Genomic DNA, 26,764 nt, shown 5'->3' with positions numbered 1-26,764 from the left:
CAAGGAGGGTACATATGCAGTTTGCTAATCCACCGAAAACAATACATTTATAGACTCACAATAATCCAAAATATTATTGGTATCTGTTTCCCTCCATTACACCTGTATCTCCCACACACAACCTAAATGGGAGGCAGCATTGCAATCATCCATCTCAAACATGGAGCTAACCTTGTGCAAAGCAAAAAAAAATAAAAAATGTTAACAGTTTGTTCAATGAGGAAAAAGTAAGTAGGAATTGAATACTTTTGATTTTTGAGTATCAAATGCTCTTTCACAATCTTTCCAAAGGTCATGTAAAGGCAGCCAGTGTGAGATGCATACCACTTAACCATCGTGAAGAGTTTGAACATATCGTCATAACTAAGTTTGTTTTTACTGAAGTGCAGTCAGTGTAGATGCTGGTTTTTATAGGAGCTTTACTTCAATCAGTCATAAAATAAATGGTTCATTAAATGGTTCTGTCATTGGTGAATAATAAAAAGCATTCACAGTACAAGTGTACATCAGCATAGCTATTCTTAGAAATACTAACATTTAAAAATCCAACTATCACCATCAAAGGCTTTCTTAAGACAAAGTATGCACAACATGTAAAGAGACATTTTAATCTTCATGCAGGCATTCCTTGAAGTTTTTTTTTTTTTTTTTTTTAAAGCCCTGAGTTTTCAACATGTTACAGGTAATAGGTACAATGTGCACACGAGAGGAAGACAAACCACAAGTAGAAGTTTGGTTTGGGCATTATGTATAAAAAGGAGTTTGATGTCATTGTTATGTCAAACGAGACATATGATATGTATCGCGGTGATGTTTTTTTTTTTTTTTCATTTTTAGAAACATCAACAGTGACCTAAACATACTCAGTGATGTGACATATCTAAATAACACAGCTGAAGGCACTTTGAATGGATTGTAGTGAAACTCTCATACAATCATGGCACACAGATTTGCCTTTTCAAAGACATTGAGTCACTCGAAGCTTGAAAAAGCAAAAATTTTCTTTTTCTAATAATCAGAAAATGTTTTAACAGGCAGAAAGTTTTCAGTTATTCCCTGGATGGCTTAAGTTTTAGTTTTAAATAAAAAAAAAAAAAAAAGCACAATTAAGTGAAAAAAGATGCTAATCTAATGTTAAAATTACTCTGGACTTTATATTTTAAGTGCACTGAGATGACCAAAAAACATGACCAAGAATAAAAGAGACTCTTAGATGCAAAATATTCTATAGGAACAATGACACAGGATATTCAAGTATATGCAATGGTCACTTCCTGCTCTCATGTGCTAATGCTGAGCCCTTACATATTGTGCTGACAGTGACTTTTTACTGGAAATAATGCTCACTTGACAATATAAAACTGAATTGAAACATTTTGTAATCTTCCACTCTACATGTTTACTACATGGCACTGATCCCAAAATAGGATGTACAACTCAGCTGTATCCAACACAAAATGTATCCAAACCCATACCTGCACAATCACCTGAAAATATTTGTTCAACAAACAGTTGGTTACTCGTGACCAGTGGTCTCAAACGACACTTCAAAGATCTTTTATACACCCCCACACCCAAAACAGCTGGATTTCCTTTACAAGTTTTGGGAACTTAAAGCAGTTGTAATCATTCTAGTTTAAAAACAAGAAAAAAAAGCTCTCCAGGAAACAATAGAACTGCCTCAGGTCAATTTTCAGCAAAAACTGACTGGAGGAAGACTTTTTAAGTTTTACCACCACAAGGTAACACTTGAGTTGCTGAGCTATTAATCAAAACAAATTCCCACACAAGCCCAAACTCAATGAGTGTTTACGACTCCCCCAGAACACAGAAGGTGTCAGTGGTCGTGTTTGACACTTGGTCAAATCAACAAAAAAGAAATTTCACCCGTCACTGCACCTGTACAATATCCATTACTGAAGACCCATTCTCAACCGTTGCTGCTTTTACTCAGAAAAGTCCCACCATGTGATCAATCTGCTTCATGTAGACGCTCTTTAATGGCAAAGTGTACCGTCGCTCCTCTGGGATGCGGTTACACTGCGAGAGGACAGAAAAGGAGGATGAGACAGAAAATTCTTCATCATCCAAATCAGTTACATTGAATGAAAAAAGATAAAGTTGAAACAAATGGCCGTACGTACGTAGCTAATGTTGTGCTGGTGGTTTGGCTCTCTTTCTTTCAGAGCTCCTTCCTCACACGGGAACAAGTCACTCCACTGCTTCTCCCTAAAACGCTGGTCAATGGGCACAATGTGGCCCTCAGTGGTGAAGATGTACTTGTTGTCTGATTTGTGAAGCGGGTTATCTTCATCAAACAGCTGCAATGCAAAAAAAAAAAGAAGGAAATTTTAAGAAAACGATGATGGAAAAAGCTCAACGATAGATAAACAGAATCTATGTACCCTTCGTACTTTGGTTATTCCGTTTTAAAACCAAATCAAAATAACAAACAGAAATACATAAAATAACAAACCAGACAAGCAGCGTTTATGTTTTCAAATTAAATCTTTTATGTTTGTGTGATATCTGGATATTTATGGGGAAACTAGGACAAGAGCTTCATGTTTTAATCTCACCACATAGTGGAACCACAGACGAACCTTTACTCACGGACAAAAAAGGGGCAACGCATAAATCACATTACTGATGAACTGGTGAATTGAAACAGTATTAATACATAAATAAATCAGAATTTCAAAAATGGATGTTATGATAAGCATGCACATGATATGTAATGAAAGAAACCAGAAGTGGTGTAATGATTCTACTGGCGCTCATTGTTTTTTTGTGATCAACTTCCGTGTGTGTTGACGGCTGCCAATAGTGGCGAGCGGTATTAAAACATGCAAAATACTTATTTTTAATGCCCTTAATAAAGCTGTAATTGTTTTTCCAAAAGGATCAAATCGTAGAAGTTCTAACGTCAGTCACCAGTTTATTTGTAAACTATTTGGACCGTAACACTGTTAAGATCACCACTAAACAATTAACATGAAATGTCAGCAGCTTTTTATGAGCTAAAACATCCATAGACAGCATGAAAACAGGAGCAGGACCAAAAAACTGTTGAAATAATTCCTAAACAGTCCTATTGTGTGAGGAGACCTGGTCCAGGACCTGAGGAGGGAAACCAGGCGCAGCGGACTTCTGTTCTCCCTCTAATTTTCTCGTAAGTATCCAAATATCTCACAAACAGAAAAAGATTGTTTTTTTTTTAAAAAGGATTCACTCAGAAATCCATCTAACAGTGCTTTTTAATGCTGTTCTGAGATGTAGTGAAAGCAGCGGCTCCTAAAACAAGTGTTTTGAAACAAAATAAGCTATAAAAAAAAAAATAAATATATATATATATATATGGCTATAGGCGATATTGTATTTTCTGTATCACCAAAAAAGAAAACGCGATATCTTCAATCTCGGTATATATTCAATCTCAATATATTGCCCAGCCCCATGATGAGCAACCATAACACATCAGGAAGCACTAACACTCACCAGATAAAGGTACTTGCAGGTCTCGCTGAGGAAAAAGCTCTCCATGCGATCCTCTTTGGATTTGTCTACAACGTGGTGCAGAGTGGCATACCCACATCTGCAATCAACACCTCACGTCAGAACAGAGTGGAGTCATTAAACAAGCCTTGGGAAAGAGAATATACTCCACACCTGACTTTGGCATGGCTCTCAAGGCTCTGGATAATATCCACCCCAACATGCAAGTAAAAAGGATTTTTGGTCGCCTGTGAAAAGTGACAGATATAAAAAAGTGACTTGTCGTTATTCAAAACCACCTCCTGTTCCATGAGAGAGAAAAAAGAAATAGCCACAATGATAAAGAGTTTATGTTGTAATCGTTTGACACCTCATTTGTTCCTTGCGGCACAGCACTAAATGGTCCAAGGACCAGTACCGGCCGCGAACTTTAAAAGGAAGAATTTTTAGTGCATGGGTCAATCCCTAATTTAATCTAAAGGTAATAATGTAATTTCTTGTAGCTATGTAGCTTTTGAAGCTCTTTTTTCTTGATTTTAACAGGATTATGAATCCCTAAAGGGTAAGGAAAAAAAGAGCAACTTGATGAAAGAATATGAAACAAATTAAGTTGATTTATAGTTAGTAAGGGTGTCCCAATCTGATATATATATATATATATATATATATATACATATAAACTAGTATCAGATTATATTGGCCTGCATCTAAAACCTCAGATATAAGCACTCCGATACGAGCGGCCCATTCCAGATTAAACTAGTGGTTATTTTTCACTTAAAAAGTTTTTTTTTTTTTTTATTATTGGATTCATCGGTTATTTTTCCCCAGTCTTTTCATTTATTTATTTTATTTGTTTTATTTAATTGTAGAATATTCTTATTTTTAAGGTTAAAATGTATGAAACCAATTGGTTTTTACTAAATGGGCCAATTTTTCTTATACCTTCTGTTGCTGACTATTGTTCTCTGTTTAGGTAATATCACTTCATCAATCTTTTTCTAACATTCCACACTACAAAATAAGTAAAAACAGAAGTACATATGATCTGTATATAATCTATCAGAACAATATTGGAACAATACGCAAGGCTGCAATATCAGTATCATGATCAGAAGTAGAAAATGTTGTATAAGGACACCCCTAAATAATGTATTTTAAAACGCAGGGCTATAAATATGTTTTAGAGAAATTATATGTTTAGACAAAACAATCAGTATACTGTATATAATGACTAAGAGAGAGAGAGAAATAACAGGAAAGAGATCCAGTTGAAACTGTTACCTGATACAACAGGTAGGTTGACTCCACAAGCTCTGGTCTCAAAGGGTAGAAATGCACATCTGGAGCCTGCAGCTGCCAGTTGTATCTCTCAGGTAGAGCCCCAAAACGTCTCCAGATGGCATAGTAGAAAGCGTGAAGGCAAATGGCATTTTCTACATCCCCATTCAGCACCTTCCACCCAGACCGACAGGCACGTCGTTACGTTTAGTTGACCGCCATATTCAATGTTTAAAAAGTGCAACAACTAACCTGCAGTCCTGGAAAAAAGGCCTGCAAGGAGTCGATCCAGGTGTTCATTGTCTCACCACTGAACATGTTCACATTAACATAGAGAGGTGGGTCACCCTCTCCTTCATTGCACAACTCTCGCCTGGAAAATGGCAAAGAACAGAATCCAATGCAAGCCAAAAGTCAGAAAACCTAATTGGAACACTAAGCAATTGGTTTAAGACCTACATGAATAGTAACGGATGAAGGAGAAAAAAGACACAGATGTAAACATAACTAATTTACATTTTTGGCTGATCTGTGCAGTTGTTTTACTATTCCATTACATTTCTTACAATATATGTGAAAATTTATTCTAAGTGAGTGCATTGGGATCCAAAATAATCTTTATTTAAAAATGCAAAAACAAATATTCAAACAATTATAGGCAATGCACATTTTACTGCTCTACAGTCCTTATACTCACCCTCTTCTAAGATGATTCTGTATGCTCTCATAGGCAGCTTGAAACATCCGGTAGTCCTCAATTTCACCAAAGAGCAGGTAGGACTTAAGCAAGTACTCATAAAATGAATCCATTCCAGCTCCAAGGCCACTCTGCTTTCCAACCCATTCGCCTGTTTGGATATTAACAACATTTCCTAGGGAACAAACACACAGAAAGCTGCTTTAAACATCCTCTATTTATAACGCTAATTCAAATGTTGAACACTATACATATCTTGTACCAGGGTTGGGGTCAATTGTAATTGTAATCGCGTAATTGAAAATTTATTACAATTATGGCGTAAGCATAATTGTAATCAGTTGCTGCCGTAATCAGAATTCAATTGTAATTGAGTTCAGATAATTGACCTTGTAATTGCCATGAACATTTTATAAAAATTGTCAGTTATATTTAAACGCAAAACTCGGGAACAATGTTACAGTTCTATGTACAGTTCTACACATATATACTTAATAATTATTCAAATACATTTCATATCAATCTTTGCCACATTTTACCACTGTAAAATGATTTTAAATCGAGTAGTACAGTGACACAAAAAAGGCTCAGACATCCACACTAAACATATTAAAACCTAAATTTTCATTGATTAGGAAGCCTAACAATGTAACCAATAGATAAGAAAGTCATTAAATGATAGCTATTTGTCATAAGTCTATTTTACAGCTGATTAAGGACCCGTTGTCATAAGAGATGCTAACAGAAAGCTAACACAAGAGGAAGGTTAACTTTATTAGGTTTTTTTATTTCAGGGTCATTAATTGTGATTACTTGTAATTGAACTTTAGTAATTGAATCTCAGAGGATAAAAAAATAATTGTAATTAAATTGTAATTGGAAAAATGCTGATCACTGTGATCATAATTGAAAACGTTATTGTAGCTGAAAAATGTAATTGACCCCAAACCCTGGCTTATAAGTACCTAACAGTCCAGTTTCATTGCTCCTTAGGTTCCAAAGGGCTCGCACTGCTCGTCTAGCCACCCACTCAAACGTGGAATCACCAATCAGACGGCTCAAAATCCCAAACTCTACCAGCAGCGACCCAGCACCTGCAGTGCATGTCTCATTGATGCTGTCAGGGGGAACTCCAGTCTTTAGGTTCACCTGTGTGTAACATAGAAATAAGATTTTTTTTTTTCTTTTAAAAACTACATTTAACAAACATTTAGAATTCGTACATATTTCATAATCAAATGTGCACCAATCAGTGTTGACAATATAGTTGTTACCCACCCTGGAGTAGGGAATGCCTGTGGTGGTGTTCTCAAAGGCTGGTAGCAAGCGGACCGCCAGATCATGAGCCAAGTGCAGGAGCTCATTATCATAACCTTCAAAGCCCACCTTTCCGAATGGATGTTTTGGGTCAGTAAGCAGAATGTGTGCTGAGATAAGACTCCCAAGAATCCTAAAAAAGAAATGTTTGATGTTACTTTGAAATGTTACTTTGAAAAGTCTTGCTTAGTCTTTGTTTGGTTTTGTATTATTTGTAAATGGAGCCACAGAATTAGAAAATGAAACTCTGGGGGAAAAAAAAGGAATCCCAACCTTTTGTGTTATCTCTTATTTCTAACATTTATATTTTATGTTTTGGTTTTCTTACCTCTGCAAAGAGAGTAATATTTTCACCGGCGTTTAAATAATTATTTGTTAGAAGGATTATGTCAAACATATTTGACAAACTTTTAACCAAAGACATAACTTATGCAATGGAAGATTCCATAAAATTTTGGCTGATCTTTATTAAATTTGACTCAGTTATGTAAGGTTAGCTCCTCAATTACGCCACAGAGTTTAATTTGAATCAGATATGAATTGTGCATTTCAATGCGATATTTACATATATTTAGATGTACTGTATCATTATGAATGGGAATCAGATTGTCCCACAAGCCTTACGAGTCTGAATGATGATGTACAATGATCAGGATCACTGATCCAGATGACTGAATATCTGGCAAAGAGGATATTTGTGCTCTTCTTAATGCGTAATTCCTTTGAACATGTGAGGAGATCAACATAGTTAGTCAAAAATATACTCTGTGGTAGTCTAACACAGTGTTTCCCAACCTTTTTTGTCTCATGTACCCCCCGAGCCTCTCTTCTGATTAGGAGAACCCCTTCGTCGCTCTAATTTGGTAAGCTTTCTTGTTTTATTTACATGTTGTTAATACCTTGAAAATGTCAACCTGTACGTTTAACGCACACTAAATATCAATTTTGTGCATTACAATTATGGCATAAGAGAGAATATATTAACCTCAATTTTTAGTAATGTGCAAAACATGTTAGAAACAATTTAGGAGGATATTAAGGCCACAATATTTATTTCATTAATGCAGTTTATTGTCAACGGGTGTAAAAGCTGTTGGATGAGCATGTATTGTGCAGTGTCTGAAATAGGCTTAAAAATGACTCAGCAGCATGTTGGAAATAGATTCATCAATGTTTCCAAGCACCCCCTGCAATGTGTTCAAGTACCCCTGGACGTAGGGGTACACGTACCCCTGGTTGGAAACCACTGGTCTAACCCAGAGCGTCCATTTCATCCCAGGATTTCTCTGGGCCGACCTAAGATCACACACTGCCATTTGGGGGGTACCTGAACCAAAATGAGTTTGAAAGAAAATCTTATCTTAACACTGACTACTTGCTTTAACTACTCTGAGAGGTTTGCTGTTGTGTGTGCCACTACAAAAAGACAAAAACATGGTTGTTACCTGATGTTGGCCTCAAAAACCTGCACCGTTGAGTCTTTGTCAAAAGATACAGTATCTATAACCAGCTTGACTGCTCTCTGAAATTCTGTGACGTTGCCAAGCACCTGATGACACAAAAAAACACCCATCATGTGACCTCATTGTACAAACCAGTTTCCCAGTGGTGCCTTGAAATTGAGTTTAAGGTTAAGTTTTCCTGTAACTGCCAGATGTTCCACTGGAACAACAGCTGACACAAGAGAAGCTAAGTGTGAAAGTAACACAGGAGTTACACAATATACACATTTGATATAAAATACAGTTAGAAACATTTAGAACTTTGCATGCTTCTCTAAAATACTAAACAAACAGAAGGTTTTATGATGCAACTTATCAGTTTTAGGATTAGTTAATGAATATGATCATAATTAGTAACAGTTGTGACTCTCACATGTCATAATAACTGATTAGAAACAACTCACCAACAGTGTGTCCAGGGTGTCAATAAGCGTGAGGGAATAATTCCCCAAGACATCATTAATGTTGATGTTTGACCTGAAATCAAAGCAGCAAAAACAGTGAGAACAATCATCAACATGTAGGGACGAGTACGGAAATCGTCTCTTCGCTACAACTGAGTAACGATTCACGTAAAATCTAACGGTATCGTGTTTCAGTACCTAAACACATCCTTGTGACTGTGAGGAAGTGGAAGAGTAGGCAATTTTAGTAACATATAGTATAACTCTGCTTTTCAAAATGTGATGCAGATTACGGGAATATTTCTGACCTCTGGTTAAGCACAATATTTTCCTCAAGGCTGAAGCTGTTCAAGCCTCTTTCACTCCTTCAGACTGATTTTACTCCACATCAGAGGATAAAGCCAGCGTGCATGTGGACGGGCTTGGTTCTTTTATTTTTAGGTGATGGTAATACCATTTGTAACTTTTAGTTTGTTTTTTCTCCATCTTCGTTTGCTCATTTGTTTTCAATGTATTTGCCCTCCATAAACCTCCATCACACACATTTTCCAAAGGGGAAAGGAAAGGAATAGAAGTACGTAGAACAGTTTGAATTTGAACATTATAAAGAAAAAACACTCCATAGTTGTAGCGAAAGGGTTTTAATGTTAAAGAAATGCAACATTACAATACAAACAGTTGGATTTTGTTTTCCTATATTTGTTTAAGTTTATATATTGAGAAATAAATCTGTTAAATTAGAAAAAAAATGCAATTTTATCATTAAATAAATTTATATTAATTACACACACATGTATTGTAGAGTACCAATACCCAGGTACCAGATATAGGGCTGGGCAATAAATCAAGTTTAAAGATATATTGGGTTTTCCATTTTGGCAATATAGAAAATTAAAATATTGTGCCTATATCGATATATAGATTTGTATAGCTAATTTTGTATCAAAATACCTGTTTTAGGAGTCGCTGCTTTCTCTACTTCTCAGAACAGCATAAATAGCACAGTTAGATGGATTACTGATTGTGTTCTTCAAACCCTAAGTGAGTTAAAAGCAAGGCCGAATAGTAGCATGTGACGCAATGACGGACAGATTTCTTAAGCATTTTATACAGTTGTTAATGTTTTTGTCTGTATAAAACAATTTTAAGTTGTCATAGTTTTCTTCTTTTTATTTTGAAGCTGAAGTACTGTTATTGACAAATCTGTTCTGGCCTGGGATATGTTGTGTACCTGTATAAATGTATGATGTTACAAGCACACATCTAATGAGATTTATTTGAGCCTTTGGTTTTCCATTATTAGCCTATCTACTGTGTCTAAGCAGACTTGTGCCAAAAGGACAATGATTCATTCGTTGTGGGTTTATCCACTTTAATGTACTTTTGTTTTTTTTTGTTTTTTTTATTTTTATTTTTAAATAAACGTTTTGTCTTGTTTGAAGGCCAAATATAAATGAAAAACTTTGTTGTGCTTTTTTTGGAAAGCAAAAGCTACTAGAATATGTAAAAAAATGTTAGAATATTCAATAAAAATGTACTTTCTTTAAAAAAAAAAACATGTCTAAAAATGTATTCTAGGCTATTTATGCACTATTAAAAAAAAAGTGAAAAACATAACCGCATTCGATATTCAGTAGAAGTGTCCCGATCCGATATTGATATCGGTCCGATATCAGCCAGAAAATGAATATCGTATTTTATCGGACTGCATCTAAAATCTCTGATGTATACTATGTTATATTTATTAAATTGTAGAATACTATAGATATTATGTTGAAGGTTAAAATGTATGTAACCAATTGGTTAATAATAAATCGATCAGTTTTTCTCATACCTACTGTTGCTGACTTGTTCTTCCACACTAGAAAATAAGTCATAAAAGTATGTATGTTTCGTGCTGATATCGTATCGGTTCGACATCGGTATCAGCCACAACTCAAGGCTGCAATATCTGCATCGTATCGGAAGTGAAAAAGTTATATTTAATATTCGGAATTCGGCCAAGCATTTATATTTTATCCGACTTCGGCCACAAATTTTCATTTGGGTGCATCCCTACAAAAAAAGGGCACATTTTGTCCAGCTGCTTGTTATATCACCAACTTTAACCATGAATTGTCTTTCTAGTAAGACTTAATCTGAATTAAAATTATCAAAATTTATATCGTATATCGACATTTTGAGGAAAAATATCGAGATATGAGTTTTGAACCATATCGCCCAGCTTTAACCAGGTATCGGTTCTAATGTGAAAAGTACCCACCCCTACCGAGATGTTTGCATCACTTATTTATTTCTATATTACTACCACAACACTAATATGAAGTGAATGGATGGATACAGGTCTTTATTCTTTAATTCTGTGTGAGGGACTCACGGGTTGAGCACGTCTGGTCCCCTCCCAGCGCAGTCAATGGGATTGAGCTCGTCCTCAGGAAAGGCGTATTTCATATAGTTGTCATATCCAAAGTAGAACATCTCTCTGGCCATGTCTTTCATTTTTGCTTTAAGTGAGACCGGGAAGGAGCTGTACTTGCGGACATACTCGTCCCGGCTGCCGTCAAAGAAGCTCGGGTAGGACCTTTGAGGGGAGTCCTCCCCAACTTTGGGGCAGATGGAGTCCGTGTCCTCAAACTTGAAGCCATGTGTCCGTCGTGACCAAGAGTTTCCCCGCTTGGTGCTACCTTTCTCCTCCCCGAACAGCAGGTCCAGTTTGTGAAGGTTTAAACCCAGAGGGAAGTTGAAGCCCCAACTCACGTTTTGTCCCAGTCCGAAAGAGAGCCACAGCAGGCAGCTGACAGATAGTCTGAGTAATACAAGGCCCACTACTATCGACCTCCATTGCATTTTTGCCTTGGCTCGTTCAAAACACGCATACTTGAGGTTTACATTAAAAAATATGTCTGTTTGTCAACAACAAACTACACTTTAAGGCTGCCTGTCAGTCACTTTCTTCCCTCGCTTCCTGTCAACAAACCAGCCCCGCCCAGACGCCAGCCTGTGATTGGTTGACTTCGTGTGTCGTCATCGCCTAGCACAACCGGCACGGGCAGTGATTGGCTAAGCAGCTGTCAATTGTGTTAGTGCGTTTTGTATCAATGCATACGTGTCTCAATTCATTTCACTTGTGCACCAATAGAAAAGAGCCACAAGAGTCCAACGCCTAACGCAGAGACAGAGTCTCAGGAAAATAATGAAAATAATGGTACAACGAATTATTTTAAAATCACAATAGTTTTTGTCTTGACATGCACACTGAAAATAATCAGTCTTGTGTTGAATTTTTTTTTGTGACGTGAGGTTTATGCTTATCCAAATTAACAGTAAATAAAGCTGTCAAATATTTGGAAAGAGGTGAACTCTTTTTATAATATAATATATAAGTATGAAAAAACTATTTACACCATCATTTAATATTTTTTATTATTTATTTATTCATTTTTTTTTTTTTTTTTTACAAGTTTTTGGTTTTAAATGGCATTAGATAATATATATCTTATATAATATATTGCAATTCTTGTCTTTTCAAGTTATTTCTCCCATAATTCAGTTAATTCTCAGTTAAATGTGTTGTAAGGAAATCTGCCATAATCTGCATAACTATTGTGCATTCATAAAGTGTAAATAAAGATTTTTTAAATAAATGACCAACAGCAATATATTGCAAAACTAGTTTAGATTGAAATTTTCTGACGTGTCTTATGTCAGTCATCATGCAGTATGAAGTACTTCTGGTGGATTATAATTTGTAGCCACAATTTACATTTCAACGACAGCAGCCTTCATTACTTATTCATTTCTGCAGATCTGCACGAGTAACGGCTTTTTTTTTTTTTTTGCAGATGTTTTGATATGATTTTGCAGCTTGTACATACCACTTCCTGGTGGCTCTTGCATTTAAAAACAAACCTCCTCCAAATTCAACATAAACCAATGTACCTGTAAAGTAATACTGTATTTTCATCCATAACTGGTTAGCTGTAACTTTATCCCACTCCGCAAAATATAGTACATTAAAATGACCACAAAAAAGACAGATTGTTGTAAATTAAAAAGCATGCCTTTTATTTTATACAGACATCATTTTTTTCTTTCCCCACTTATAGGCACACCCTGCATGCTGCTGAGCTTCAGAAGTGAAAGACACTGCCCAAGGCACTTTAAATCCTGACACTATCTGCTCCCAGGCAGCACAAGGGGACATCATTTCACTGAGGCTGCTTACAAACGAGGCCAATTTCACACATGTAACCTTGTACAGTTTAATTTTAGTACATTCAGACTTTTAAATAGAATCAAATATTCATATACACACACACCCCGCATTGGTAAAAATCACACTAACGCGTTGTTTGTACAGACCTGTTTAAATCAACTCACCGTAAAGCACAATATTCTAAAACAAGCAACATATCATTTCAAGAAGAAGAGCTAATCAAGCAAAAGATGACAGACATCAAAGAGTAGAGCTTCATATACAGTAAAACCTGCATGTTTACATTATCCGTCTCATGATGGGATTTTCTCTGCATGGGGGCCACTCAAAATGTGATTCTATCTAAAACTGATTTTTTTTTTTTTTTTTCTTTCTTTTTCAGAACAACCCAAGTAATGCCCACTTACTTCAAATGTACAACTTCTCACAGACGTATAATGCCATTTACTTCGTCAATTGTGCCCAAGTTGCATTCTTGGTTTAGGTTGTGACTAAAATACGTAAGAAAAAAAAAAAAAACCCAAATTGTGTGATGCAAGCAGAGCATATTATAATTATGTGGGGTGAGGATATGACTGTACACCATTGTTAAGTGAGTGAGCTGACATTAATATGGCAAACACAGTGAGAACCACCCTTCTCCATCTTTTCAGCTTCTGCGGGACTTTGAATGCTGGATAAGCCACTGAAGTGTGATATCTGAAAAGACAAAAGAAAAAACTTAAAAAGTAATGCAAAATTTTTGGTCTTCCTGCGTATACACATTCGAGAAAAATTGTCTGAAAACTTTGTAGAAATAAGACAGGTTCGGCAGACAAATCTGTGTGTATTTTTTAAAATGCAATAAGGGTGGTTAATAAGCCAAATTTCCTGATTTGATTCCAATTATTTAAGTCTCAATTCCATTACAAACCGATTTTTTTTGGTTATTAAGGATTGTGCATTCAATTTTGGATTACTGCTGATTATTGATCGTCTATTAAGCATCTGATGAATTACTTAACATCTCTTAGCACCTTCAATATAGTATTGGGTAATAAAAATATTCTATTTTTTATTGTATATTTCATTTTTGCCTTAAAGGCAGTGCTCCCTCTAAAGCCACGCCCCTCACTCAAATGCACGAGCGCCGCTGCTCCAGAAGCGGACTTCAGCTCATCACTTGTATTGTGTAGAAACTATGTATTCTCATGTCTCATTCAGCTGTAATTACCACTAAACTTTATCATTATATAGGTTAAAAAATGTGACTAAAAACTCAGATTTAACTCCGTCACCGGTGACACACTTCTGAGTGTGGCCTCGTGCATGCGAGGGGTCAAGAACAAGCAGGGAGACGTGATTGGTTAAAAAATAAAAAAAACAAAGTTTTTACAGATTTACAGATGACAGATTTTCTTCGTTCCTTCTTCAGAGCACATAAGATCTTAATTTATGTCAGGACATGAAGACAATTTCAACCAAAAACCTAAAAAGTGTATCTGGAAAAAATTACCTACCCTACCTTTAATTTTTCCTTTCTGTATTTGTATATTTATTGTTTGCTTGCTCTTTGTATCTTTGGCTGCTGTAGTGTGTGAATTTCCCCACTGTGGGATAAAGTAAAAGATAATCTAATTCAAGCTAATTCTCCAAATGACTTTATTTAAAATGCTGTCTTTAGCTGTTAAAAATATCCACATTCTATGAACTAAATAATTTAATTCTCCATATAAAAAAATGCAGATGCTTTGAAACTTTGAATGAAGGACTCGTTTGGTTTGTATTACAATTTTAAAAATGTACTAGTCAATTCACAATAGTAATAATATAATAACAATCAATATTTTTTTCACCACCTCTCAAGAGCTTTTGTAAATAGTGAATAATAGAGTTAGTAAGTGTAATATTTGATTCAAGCATTATCAGTCTGCTACGAAAAATATGAATTTCTTAAGCAGGGGTCACTTTATTAGTATCATTAACCAGTGTAGTATGGTAATTGACTAACCAATGTTGTCTTTCTCTTTGCAGGAAATGGAGTAGCAGCATATCTCCCTGTCCTGAATAGCTGCCAGATTCCTAAAAAAGTAGACAAAGATTATTAACAAGTAGTTATGATTAGTTTAAATTCAAGTCTTAATCAAATTCTTTCCATTCCATTCAACATCCTGGCATTAGCACAACATTCTGCAAGTACTTCTAATACAACAGTAGAGGGAGCTAGTGAACCTAAACAGTGACTTGTTTCTGAGATTTGGAGGAAATCACACTAAATAAATATAGACATCTGTCAGATGCTTTTTGCTACTGATGGATTTTGCGTAAAACATACAACAAATTATATTAAATGTAGAATCAGGGCTATTTTCTTACTTACATTTTCTCAATGAGCTGTTTTTCATCTAGAGCAGTTGGCAGGTCCCTTTTGTTACCGAGAACCAAAACCTAGAACACAAAGTGACTCTTAACTTTGCATTTCATCTCACAATCAGGTCAGCATCACTGCAACACCAGTCTGAACAATTCACTTACAGGAATTCCTTGCAACTGAGGTTTGTCTAATAAATTATGAAGCTCGTTTCTGGATGCCTCAACTTTTTCCCGATCTGCTGCATCCACCATGTACCTGAAAATACCATTTTCATTATACACGTGATTTAAAACGTCACGTTGAACTTAGTCGATGCATCAGATACTTACACGATTGCATTAACCCCTCGACAGTAGCGCTCCCACATGCTCCTGAATCTCGGCTGTCCTCCTATGTCCCAGATCTACAAAAAATAAATACACAAAAATGAGTATTGTTTTATCGAAGTTATTTTACAACACCAAACAATGCGACAATAATGTTGTAATAAGAAATGAAAAAGTACACCAACCTTGATGGTGACATTTCCTTTAGTGACCTTTCTCATGTTGAATCCAACTGTAGGAATCATGTCTTCACTGAAATGCCCAGACTGAAAACAAAGAAAATTCATATAAGGGAGCAGAAAAAAAATAATTATATTTTCCCAACAACATTTGCCCAAGTCAAGCTGGGTACAAATACAGTATGTAGACAATCAGGCTGTTTTTGTTCAGTTTTTCTCACTCTACGAGCAAGAATTGCAAACATCTGATTATCTCGTAAAAATATTCTATAAGATTATCCTGTAGTCTGAGCTGTATAGAGTGAAATTTTCATGATAATCGGGGTCGACTATTGTAAATATTATACCTAAATACGTAAGAACAAAAATCCTAGTGTGTGGGGAAAGCCGGCGACTCCCGACCCCACAATTTGTGACGTGGAATGGAATTGAATGTAGCCAATCAAGAAACGAGCTGACTGAGCAGGAAATGCTGCATTTAAGGCAACTCAGAAATCAGCTTTTAATAGTTTAAAATGACCAACTCCGAATTCATCGGCAGCACGTTAAAATATCAAATGTGTCAAACATGGCTAAGCACTATAATATTAGAATTTTTTCCCAAATTTACAGAGTAAGAGCTCCGACTTCCGATGGCGTTCCAAGTCACGTTTTCAAGTAGGAGGTCGGAAAATCCCAAGTTGCTTTGAAAGCAGCATTAGGTCATGCTATTTGAGCAAGATTTCTGGCTTGAAGGAAGATCGGTAGTTGGACAGAAATGTCGTGTGGTTTGCTGTATTGAGATTATCGGATCAAACCACACACAGTATGATCAAAACTGTTCTATGTCTGATTTTCTATCTTTATTCACGGGGTCTGTTCAGATAAAAAAAATCTGTTCAGATTTAAAAAAATCTTTATGGGCCTATACTACAAAGCTGGATACATGTATCCAGGAAATCTCTCCGTTAGCAGGCTTCACCTAACCAAACACTCTCAATCCCAGAGCAGCTGTACTACGACACTGATCATCAACATGTTAATTTAAAGGCAGGGTAGGTCATTTTCAAAAGCCAGCATGATTTTGAATGTAGCATTCTCCAAGGGCTCCGCCATTGCCCCCCTCCCCCTTTGTGTTCCCTCTCAAACCACGCCGATCACTCACATGCATGAGCACCGCTGCTCCAGAAGCTCATCGCTTGTATTTTGTAGAAACTACGTCGTCTCATTCAGCGTTAAGTAAACACTAAACTTTATCATTATATATGTTAAAAAACTTGACTAAAAACTTCATTTTAACTCTTTCACTAGTGACGCACTTTGAGTGTGGGCTTGTGCACGCGAGGGGTCGAGAACGAGCACGGAGACGTGATTGATCAAAAAAAAAAAAACTAACCGTCTTTAGTTTTTACAGATTTGCAGCTGCTACAGATGACGGATTTTCTCCGTTCCTTTTTCAGAGCACATAAGATCTTAATTTACATCAGGACATAAAGAAAATTTCAACCAAACACTTAAAAAGTGTATCTGGAGAAAATTACCTACCCTACCTTTAAGTTAGGTAATTCAAACCTGGCTGCACGCGCGCTCACATAAACGGATGTGTTGTTTGCACCGTTTAACTAATTGCAAACACGGAGAATCCCTGCAGAACAGCCTACGTTACCATGGAGAAACACACAAATATTCTTTAAAAGATGAAGAAATTAAATTCATAACCCTGGCCTTAGGCAACATCGTTTCTGCAACAAAAGCAGGAAGGAAGGAATGCTTGCAGACAACTGCAGACCATTAAAGTGTAAAATCGTGAGATTATATACAGGAATGCAAGTTGTGTCCATCACTTATCTATCATATAGAATCGTACAAAGCAATTGCCTTTGACACCCATTTAGCAATATTTTTTAAAACACGATGCATCAATGTAACGTTAAAGAACAACTAAGTAAGTTTAATGTTTTAATGATAAGATTGTAAGATTACAATTTCAATTTGCAGGCACTTTAATCAAAAGTGATGTACAACACGAGGTGTTAGGGTTAAGGGACTTGCTTAACGACCCATAGTATTAGCGAAGGTTGGATTTTAAACATTAAAATAAAATAGGCTATATTTTCAAAACTTTTCCAAAACAGTTAAATTATTCCATGACTTTTCAAGACTGGAAAATCATTTTTTTTTTTTTCAAATTCCATAACTTTTCCAGGAATTTCATGACCGTGGGGACCCTGTATATACATTATTATTTCATTGGACATTAAAGGAACAGTGCTCTGATCATCTGTCAGTTTCACTTTATTACAGCACAGACATACGCATTTCTATTGACGTAGTCTGCCGAATTTTCCTACATAGCCTACTCCTACAGATGGGGACGAGGGTGTAACTTGGTTTCATGACTCAGTGAACTCATGCTGCATTCGTAGAGCTCAGTAATGCATATATATAAATTAAATCTTACATATGTACAAGGTTTATAAATTGTTATATGTAGCAAAACAGTAAAATCAGATGCATTTCTATATTCAGAATGAGGAAATGCTTTTTTAGGGAAACAATGTGTATTAAACCTCAGACAAGTAAGATAACACGTCAAGTGCAACCCACAGCAGCATGACGTGCTGAAGTCACCTGATTGAGCTAAGTGGAAATGAGTGCAACGGCCTCATGACCAAAAGGAGGAGGAGCCAGAGGCAACGCAACCAAACATGCACAGCAAACTCTGTGTCAGCAGATGTTTTTAACGCTTTCCTTTTGAATTCTACAGAAGTGGTATGCTTCAAGCCACAACTCAACTTCCTCTCCAGATGCTGGTTTGGTTTCATGCAGATGAATTGTCTATCTTGTTTTTAAATGTGTTTTTTTTAATTAACTTTAAAAACATACAATCAAAAATGTGTTATATACACAATAAAAATTTACCCCGACACAGTCACTTGACTATGTATTTTCTTTAACTGGATTCAATAAGACATTAGATGGAGATCCAAAGGTTTTTGCCAAAATAATTGTAATTTTTGTAAAAAATGTACATTTAGCAGCTAAGCAAAAATTAAACGGCTCTAGTAAACTCAAAGCCTTCTTACCGATTTAGAGCTCAAATATATACAACAGATACCATCAGCTAACAAAGAGGTAAATCATATTATGTTGAGTCTTGTCTAATAACTGCAAATGAAAAACATAATTGTTGACCCCATCTTTACCAGGGTTGGGGTCAATTATAATTGTAATCAAGTAATTGATAATGAATTACAATTACCTGTCTTAAAATCTGGTGCTGCAGTAATCGTAACTAAATTGTAATTGAGTTCAGATAATTGACTTTGTAATTAAGACATTTCTATAAAAATTGTCAATTATAATTTAATGCAAAACTGGGGAACTATGTTAGAGTTCTATGTACAGTTCTACACATATGAAGTTAATTATTAAAACATTTTTCATATCAAGCTTTCACACATTCTGTCATTGAATTATTTTTTTTTTTTTAAATCTACACAAAAAAGGCTCAGGCGCCCACACCAAAAATATTAAAAACCTATATTTTCATTGATTAGAAAGCTCAACAAGGTGACCAATAGATAGGAAATAAATTAAATGACAGAAATTTGTTATTAGTGTATTTCAGGCTCAGTAATTGTGATTAATTGTAATTGAGAATGTAAATGTCATTGACTTTGAGGATAAAAAATTGATTGTGATTTAATTATAATTGGAAAAAATGCTGGTAACTAATTGAACTGTAATCGAACGTATGTAAAATGTAATTGTAACTTAAATAATGTAATTGACCCCAACCATGATCTTTGCCTTCCTATAACTCCCCATGTGATTTTTTAAATATATATATATACTGTATGTGTGTGTATCTTATATGCAAAAAGAAATAAAACCAGCAATACTTGGATTATGTTTTAATTCCTAACTGTACGTTTCATGACATAATTTCGTTTAAATTAGAAAATATCAAAGCTAGTGAATAAAAACTCTAAACATATCAAATCTGACCATGTGGCTTCTTTTTTTTACCTATTAGAAATCGGTGTAAACTCTCTTGGAAACAGTTGCAAGTCTGTGCCATCACTAAAACTGAAGCAAACACTTTCACAATAGGTAGGCTGCAGCGTTGAATACTTCAGGCGCAATCAAGAGATTGAACAACGTCGATTGCTACACTTCAATGCAACAACCCTTGAGAAATCCCTCAACACATAAGAGACATGAGATGCCAGCTGTCTGCCAATCGGTATTAGATCATAAACAACATTTTAATAGCATCAGCTAAGCAGCCCCATCTTCAATATCAGTAATATGGTTAAATGTTATGAAACCAAGGAGTGCGAAAGCAGCACAGAGGTGTTAGCAACAGTGCCAAAAGTAAGAAGTGCATTTAATTGTTGAAGACAGTGTAACAGCAGTATGGTTTCTCTAGGCACTCGGGTTTCCTCTAGTTATTTAAAAAAATTATATTGGTTTAGGTGTTATCTTGTCTGTTTTTTTTTTGTTTTGTTTTTTTTTTTTTTTAAACTTATTTCATTCAGTGATACACAATATTATCTGCACTTTATTGGTGCCACAATTAAGTGTGGAGGAAAAAAACATTGGTTTGGTTATGGGTAAAATACGGGCATATCATATATTGGCCAAAAATCCAATATCGTGCATCCCTACTTTCATAGACAATATGAAAACAAGTTGATGGATGAGAAAGACCAACATCAGATATTAAAAAAAAAAAGGTTTTGGTAACCTGCATTCAGTTTTCACTGTAGAACAAATTACATATGGACAGTGTATTCCATTTGTGTGCACAGTATATACAGTAGGGGTGTTGGGGGAAAAAAAATTGATTTAGCGATATATCGCGCGATTCTCGGATTGATTCAAAATACATCTATATCAATTTTTTTATTTTATTCATTTATTTTTACCTTTATTTAACCAGGAACGTCTTTTCCACTGCAGTAGACATTGTAACTGTATAAAGAAGTGCTCTGAAACCTCAGCAGCTTGTGTTTTTTCAATAAAATCTGAAAAAAAACGTACTAACTTTCTACTAAGTTAAGTTGCACTAAAGTCAAAGTTGGTTTAAAAGCCGTAGGCAGATTGTATGTTTTTTTTTTTATTTTAAGTTGTTGGCACATGGCATATTAAAGCCAATGTTTAGAGTGTAAAATATGCCAATAAAATATATTTCATAATATTCTCACAAAGGTGTACAAATTTACAGATTTGCTGTTTCTTAAGCCATATATATATATATATATTTAAAAAAAATTGCAATAATCGCCATATACTTTAATATTGGGATATATCGTATCGTATCAGGATACGAATCGTATACACCCCTAATGTACAATATTCAGAAAGTGTACAGATATGGACAGTATTTGTGTCTCTCACTTTCTGATTCATAGTTTTCCTGAGATATGAACAATTAACAATATCAAGGACAGATTAAACCAGTAACTAAGGATTATCTCTGTTTTGTCTCTTTCTCATGAAGTATTTTTATTTCCTCGACAACAGAGTTGTTGCCACAAACTGGTCTCATACAAGTAGGCATTTTTAATTTTTATAAAGTTTGTTTGACACACATATTCATATACATACATTGTAGAATAAACACGCTTTTAAAAGCTGCTTCTTTCTAAAAGATAGCAAGTGCTTTGTTAAACACCTATTTATAGGATGCTGTAGTATAGAATTCTTTTTTTCAGGCGTTATCACAGAAATGTGAAAGAGATAGAATATCATTGTCTCTTCATGTCACATTTAAAGTTCAAGGGTGAAGTGAAACAAGGGTTAAGGAAGCAGGAGGGTCTCTGGTTCAAATCCAACCTGGGCCCTAACCGTAAGTGCACGTGTTTTACATCGCTTTTAATAAAGGCGCCTGCTTAATGAAATTGTATTGTAAATCAATTATAAATACAGATTTGTGGACTCGATTGCTGCCAGAAGATGTGGACATGCTAATATTTTTTAATATGTATCTGAAATCTGCAAAGATAGGAATATTTCTTTGAAGCATGTGAAGCTGATAAAACAATTTGGTTTTAATAGTACTGTTAGTCTCTTGAGTTTTATTTGCATTTTTTGCACTTTAAATAGGAAAAATGTGTCTTGTTTATTTCATTGTTTATTTACAATTCACTTCAGTTGAAAAGGTCATACTCAAAAGAATGCAAGTATCGTCTCGTGCACTTCCTATCTCGTCCCACAGTGATGATTAATAATTGTGCTGATGTAATTTAGGTCAGATTGATTTCGGACCAGGAATTATGTGGTTTTCGAGTCTGTCACTTCTGTTTAACACTGACAAATGTGACAAACTGACAGCTATGAACAGGTCTGTCGTTGTGGTTTCAGTACCTTCCTGTGACATAAACACTTTAGGTGTGTGCGTGTGTGCGTGTGTGTGTGTGTGTGTGTGTGTGTGTGTGTGTGTGTGTGTGTGTGTGTGTTTAACACAACAAACAGGCAGTTAGCTTAGCTGACTTGTTGACAGCCAACAACCTGACAGACAGGTGGGTTGTTTTATTAAAGATGTCACTGCACCAAAGCAACAAATAATGTTTCGTGAGCCACACGCCACATTTACGCAGTAAAGATGCCCACGCCTCGCTCGGCTTTAAGTTCAGTATTATCAGTGCCTGTGGTGACGAACACTGCCTTTAGCATGGAGGCTAACCGCAGCTGGAGACTTACAGCGATGACGTTTACGAATGTGGTTTTCCCCGAGTACTGCAGGCCCACCAGCGTCAGCTCCATCTCCTCCTTCCAAAACAGGGACCTAAACCAGTCCAGTAGCCGGTTTATTAGCGCCAACATGCTGGAGTCAGGCTTCCCTCTGTTATGTGTCTTATCTCTAATCTCTGCCTCCTTCTCAGATGTGGCGTTTTCCAGCCTGAAAGCCAAAACGGACACAACCGCTGTCACATGACCAGACAGGCGAAACTTGTCCGACTGCGCCCCCAGTGGCAAAACACTGAACTATCTACTCCTATGAGAACTGTGACATACATCAGTGGTTCTCAACCTTTCTTGTCTTGTGTACCCCCTTGAGCCTTTTTGTCATACCATGAGTACCCCCTCACTCATACGTGTTCATGATTCTCTAAAAGTAGAACATAACACAACTGTTTAAACAACGCAAGTCATTTTATTTCATTTTCTTAAATTGAACAATTCATATTCAGGCGTTATCTTCTTATTTAATTCAAATTAAACATAAAATGATGTTGCCTTCAATGCAATAAAAATGATAAATATGAGAAATAATATTATAGTAAACGTTTGTATTATTAATATTGTATTATTAATACTAATGTCTTATGATTATATTGTTATTAAAGAAAAATAATAGTTGAAATTAGAAAAAAATAAGAATGAATAAAAAATAATAAATAACATAAATAAATACATACAAATCAAATAATTAACCTGCCTGTGTTAGATATATATATAACTTTTATGACATTTACCACAAAAGGAGCTTATTTGAATATGTCCCCTTTAAACAGGAATTTAAACTTTAAAAACAAGTCATGTACCATTTTTTTGGAAGACTTGTGAAATGACTGAGAATATTTTTTATTATTTTTATTATCTTAGAAATAATTTCTTAATTTTTCCACATACCCCCTGCAAAGTGATCACGTATCCCTAGGGGTACGCGTACCCCTGGTTGGGAAACACTGACATACATAACTAGGGCCCTTTAAATATATTATTTTTCTTCCAAATTCCGGTTGTTCCCCCCCCCCCCCCCCCCCCCCCCCGCCCCCACTCTTCACACTCTAAAGGAAGCCAGCATTGCACAAAGTTTATACTTTAGAAGCCATTTATTCTTTAAGGAGTGTGGAAAACTTAACATGATTACAGAACAGGACAACACTTGGCCCACATGGCCAATAAAAGTACAAAAAAGAAGAGCAGAAAACACTAGTACTCAGAACAAGACAAACTTGGGGTTAAACATAAATCAAAACTTTTGTCAGAAATCAACACATAATCTTTTTCTCACTAATGTCTGAACACAAAATTCCCTGTTCAACACTGTCTTGCTGGTAGGTATTATTGGAAGGGGAGAGCGGGCTACAGCAGCTGATTTTTATCCACCTGGAGCGTGGAGATGACCAATCAGGAGCGCTGTTTGCTCCAATCAGCAGCGGCCACTTCGTCAACAGCTATTCACGTCCTCAACCACACCCGCGCACACCCACGCGCCACATGGGAGGAAAACACATTTCATACAGAAACAATAGATACAAAGTGCATGACCTAGGGTCATAACACTACTTTTGTTGTTTTCAGTATCCCTGAACCTTTTAGTAGCATCACATGAACACTAATTTGTTTATGTTACGCAGAGTTTAGAGGCTTATGTGTCAGTGGGCTCCCCTGACCTTATCAATCATTGCATGGCACTGTGGGAAGAGTAGTATAGAAGAGGTTTAGAAAGGTTAGGAGACAAGGTAAATATCACTTAGAAGCAGTCTGACGTCATGCCACAAAGACCACTACTGATGCACCATACCCCTCAAACTCTCTTTTCTCTTTATGATGATGCAAGGAGTGTTTCCACTCATGGTTGACACAGACTGCTGCTGTCATCTGATTCATCTTGAATAATGAACTGAAGCCCACTCTCCTCCTTTGGCAGGTGGAAGTTGTCGGTGTTAACGGTGACCTCCAGGATAGGATTTTTCTCTAAAGTGGAGAGAATCAATGCAGACAGTTAGTGGCAGTGCATTGGATAGTATTGCATTTAGAAGTGAAATTTATGAAAGTAGATATGTTGCAAAATGGTAGAACTTGTAGAATGTGACCATGTGTATAAAAAATACACCCCCATGTGAAATGAAATTCATGTCACAAATGATGGGAAAAAATGTGAACTTGTAGAGTTAAAAATTTAAACCCAAAGAAAATATTCACACAAGCCTGATCTGAATGTGAAATCACAGAAAACTTTGTGAATATTTTTTTTTTCTGTGACTTCACATTCAGATCACGCATGTGTAAATATTTTCCTTGGGTTTAAATTTTAACTCTACAAGTTCACTTTTTTTCTAATCATGTGTGACATAAAATTAATTTCATAGGTGTGTGGATTTTTTATACACATGCTCACATCACATTCTACAAGCTCTCACATTTTGCAACATATCTACCTTATTAGAAATGTATGAGTACAGTATTTACATAAGCAATCAATATATGTCAAATGGACACTATTTGAAGGTAACTGACAGAATAGCTGAAAATAGAAAGAGCTATAAATAGACAGAAGCTGTTTATTTCCGATAATGACTCAAATATGGCTTTTTTAGTCATTGATGAACAACAATTGAAATTAAATTCTAAAGCATTATGTAATACATTCATTAAAAAAGATAACAAAAAGCTAAAGAAGATCTTACTTGCTCTGTGCTTCCTAAGTTTCTTGATAAGGTTATAAGACGCAAACAACAAGAAGGTGACCGAGAGCAAAACAAAGCCACAGACCAAGGAGGTTAAGATGGAATCTCCCTCATATCTCTTTGTCTCTGAGGGGGGGAAAAAAATCACAATGTCTATTAATTTACTTCTATTATTTACAATGCAGCACTTGTTATATAAAAGGACATTTATCACTAGGTGTTTCTATGTAATTGTTAACCTTACCTAGGCGATAACAAACACTGTCATGTGTTTTGTTACGGGGAAGCTGCTCAATGAGTCCATAAGCATGGCACCTGTTACCCACAAATAGTTACTATAGTTAGAGATTAAAGCAATGGGCTAACATTGTTTTTACCTTTGTTTAATTCTAATTGTGTCCAAACATGTATGTGTGATGCTTACTGTTTCCTTGGCTTGCAGAGGTTTGATTTTTCATCAAAGTATTCATCCATAAGACATAAATCCACACATCTGTACGTGTACTCCTGTAACTCTAAACCTGAGGACACAACTGAAAGGACAGTCAGTTAGTTGGCTAGTTATATTAAAACAAAAAACAAAACAAAAAAACAGACAAACAGTTCTTTTAAAAATAAATGAGTCTTTATTCTCACCAGTCTTCTTAAGGCTTTCTCCGGCGACACATTTATTTTTTTGACAGTGTGAGCAGATGCTGTTGGAGCACAGGAAACCTGGGTAACAAGCGCAGACTGCATTCGTAGTGGGTGTGCAATTCTTTTCATACACTGCGGACGAACACAAATTTAAACCACAAGACACCAAGACCTTTATTATTTTTTGCTTATCTGTTGTGCTCAAATATTGTGCTAACATCGCTACCCAACATTACCTTGTTGGCATGAATCACACTCCACACATCGGTCATAACTGTGGTACTCATCTGCAAAGGATCCCTCTTTACACGGAGCGCAGGTGGTTTGATAGTTCTCAGAGCAAAACTTGTCCAGATAAGTACCTTTGAAAGAAGATCACCAATAACAATGTTATCCCAGTAGATTAAGATGTGTAACACATAAGACAAATCCATAAAATGAGATACTTGTAAAGATTAAATAAGTCAATCAGTTTTACCTGGAGAACATTTATCACAGCATCGTCCCTCCATCTCAGTTTGTAGATTACCACATCCATTGACATGTCCTACAATCCAAAAGCACTGTATCCAAACAAGTGGAATGACCATTGAACAGCACAGGTGAGACATTGTGGCCAGTGTACATTTGAGTGGTACATGTGCATACACTATAAAGCCCGTTGGTGACGTCACTCTTGTGTCACTAATGTCGGTCTGAACTTTGAATTCAGGAAATGAAAGGCTCCTACTGCAGAGAGCGAGGCAAAGCACAGCACCCTTTTATGGGATGCCAAGTGTAAAAATTTAGTATAAAAGTTGTAGCTGACACATTTTCATTATTTATCTCACTTTTCTCATATTTAGCACATTTTCCTAGCACAACATTTAACCACATATATAGATGGTATAGATGGTTTTTTTTCTTTAAAAAAAAAAAAAAAAAACTAAACTAAACTAAATGGTATGTTAT

General features: G+C 35.8%; 3 protein-coding genes across 3 annotated transcripts; all 3 read right to left on the bottom strand.

Annotated features, from left to right (window-relative positions):
- Nucleotides 1–401: 401 nt before the first annotated feature.
- Nucleotides 402–11,680, bottom strand: edem1 (ER degradation enhancer, mannosidase alpha-like 1). Its single transcript, XM_028447497.1, has 12 exons — nt 11,074–11,680; nt 8,697–8,769; nt 8,236–8,339; nt 6,752–6,923; nt 6,439–6,622; nt 5,474–5,648; nt 5,029–5,149; nt 4,780–4,950; nt 3,670–3,743; nt 3,499–3,595; nt 2,145–2,321; nt 402–2,040 (listed from the first exon to the last, which is right to left on the bottom strand). The coding sequence occupies exons 1-12, from the start codon at nt 11,541–11,543 to the stop codon at nt 1,951–1,953; spliced, it is 1,908 nt and encodes a 635-aa protein (XP_028303298.1). The 5' UTR covers nt 11,544–11,680; the 3' UTR covers nt 402–1,950.
- Nucleotides 11,681–12,734: 1,054 nt separating this feature from the next.
- arl8ba (ADP-ribosylation factor-like 8Ba) lies at nt 12,735–22,727 on the bottom strand. The gene is made up of 7 exons (XM_028446781.1): nt 22,461–22,727; nt 15,777–15,857; nt 15,595–15,668; nt 15,427–15,520; nt 15,272–15,339; nt 14,903–14,973; nt 12,735–13,611 (listed from the first exon to the last, which is right to left on the bottom strand). The coding sequence occupies exons 1-7, from the start codon at nt 22,581–22,583 to the stop codon at nt 13,562–13,564; spliced, it is 561 nt and encodes a 186-aa protein (XP_028302582.1). The 5' UTR covers nt 22,584–22,727; the 3' UTR covers nt 12,735–13,561.
- Nucleotides 22,728–23,692: 965 nt separating this feature from the next.
- LOC114463799 (tumor necrosis factor receptor superfamily member 11B-like) lies at nt 23,693–26,488 on the bottom strand. The gene is made up of 7 exons (XM_028447597.1): nt 26,292–26,488; nt 26,050–26,175; nt 25,814–25,945; nt 25,602–25,710; nt 25,422–25,492; nt 25,178–25,303; nt 23,693–24,464 (listed from the first exon to the last, which is right to left on the bottom strand). Exons 1-7 carry the CDS (start codon nt 26,422–26,424, stop codon nt 24,340–24,342), a joined length of 822 nt encoding a protein of 273 aa, XP_028303398.1. The 5' UTR covers nt 26,425–26,488; the 3' UTR covers nt 23,693–24,339.
- Between the last annotated feature and the right edge of the window lie 276 nt (nt 26,489–26,764).

This window comes from Gouania willdenowi, chromosome 5, assembly GCF_900634775.1.
Source record: "Gouania willdenowi chromosome 5, fGouWil2.1, whole genome shotgun sequence".
Classification (NCBI taxonomy): domain Eukaryota; kingdom Metazoa; phylum Chordata; class Actinopteri; order Blenniiformes; family Gobiesocidae; genus Gouania; species Gouania willdenowi.
This window is presented reverse-complemented; position numbering and strand designations above follow the sequence as displayed.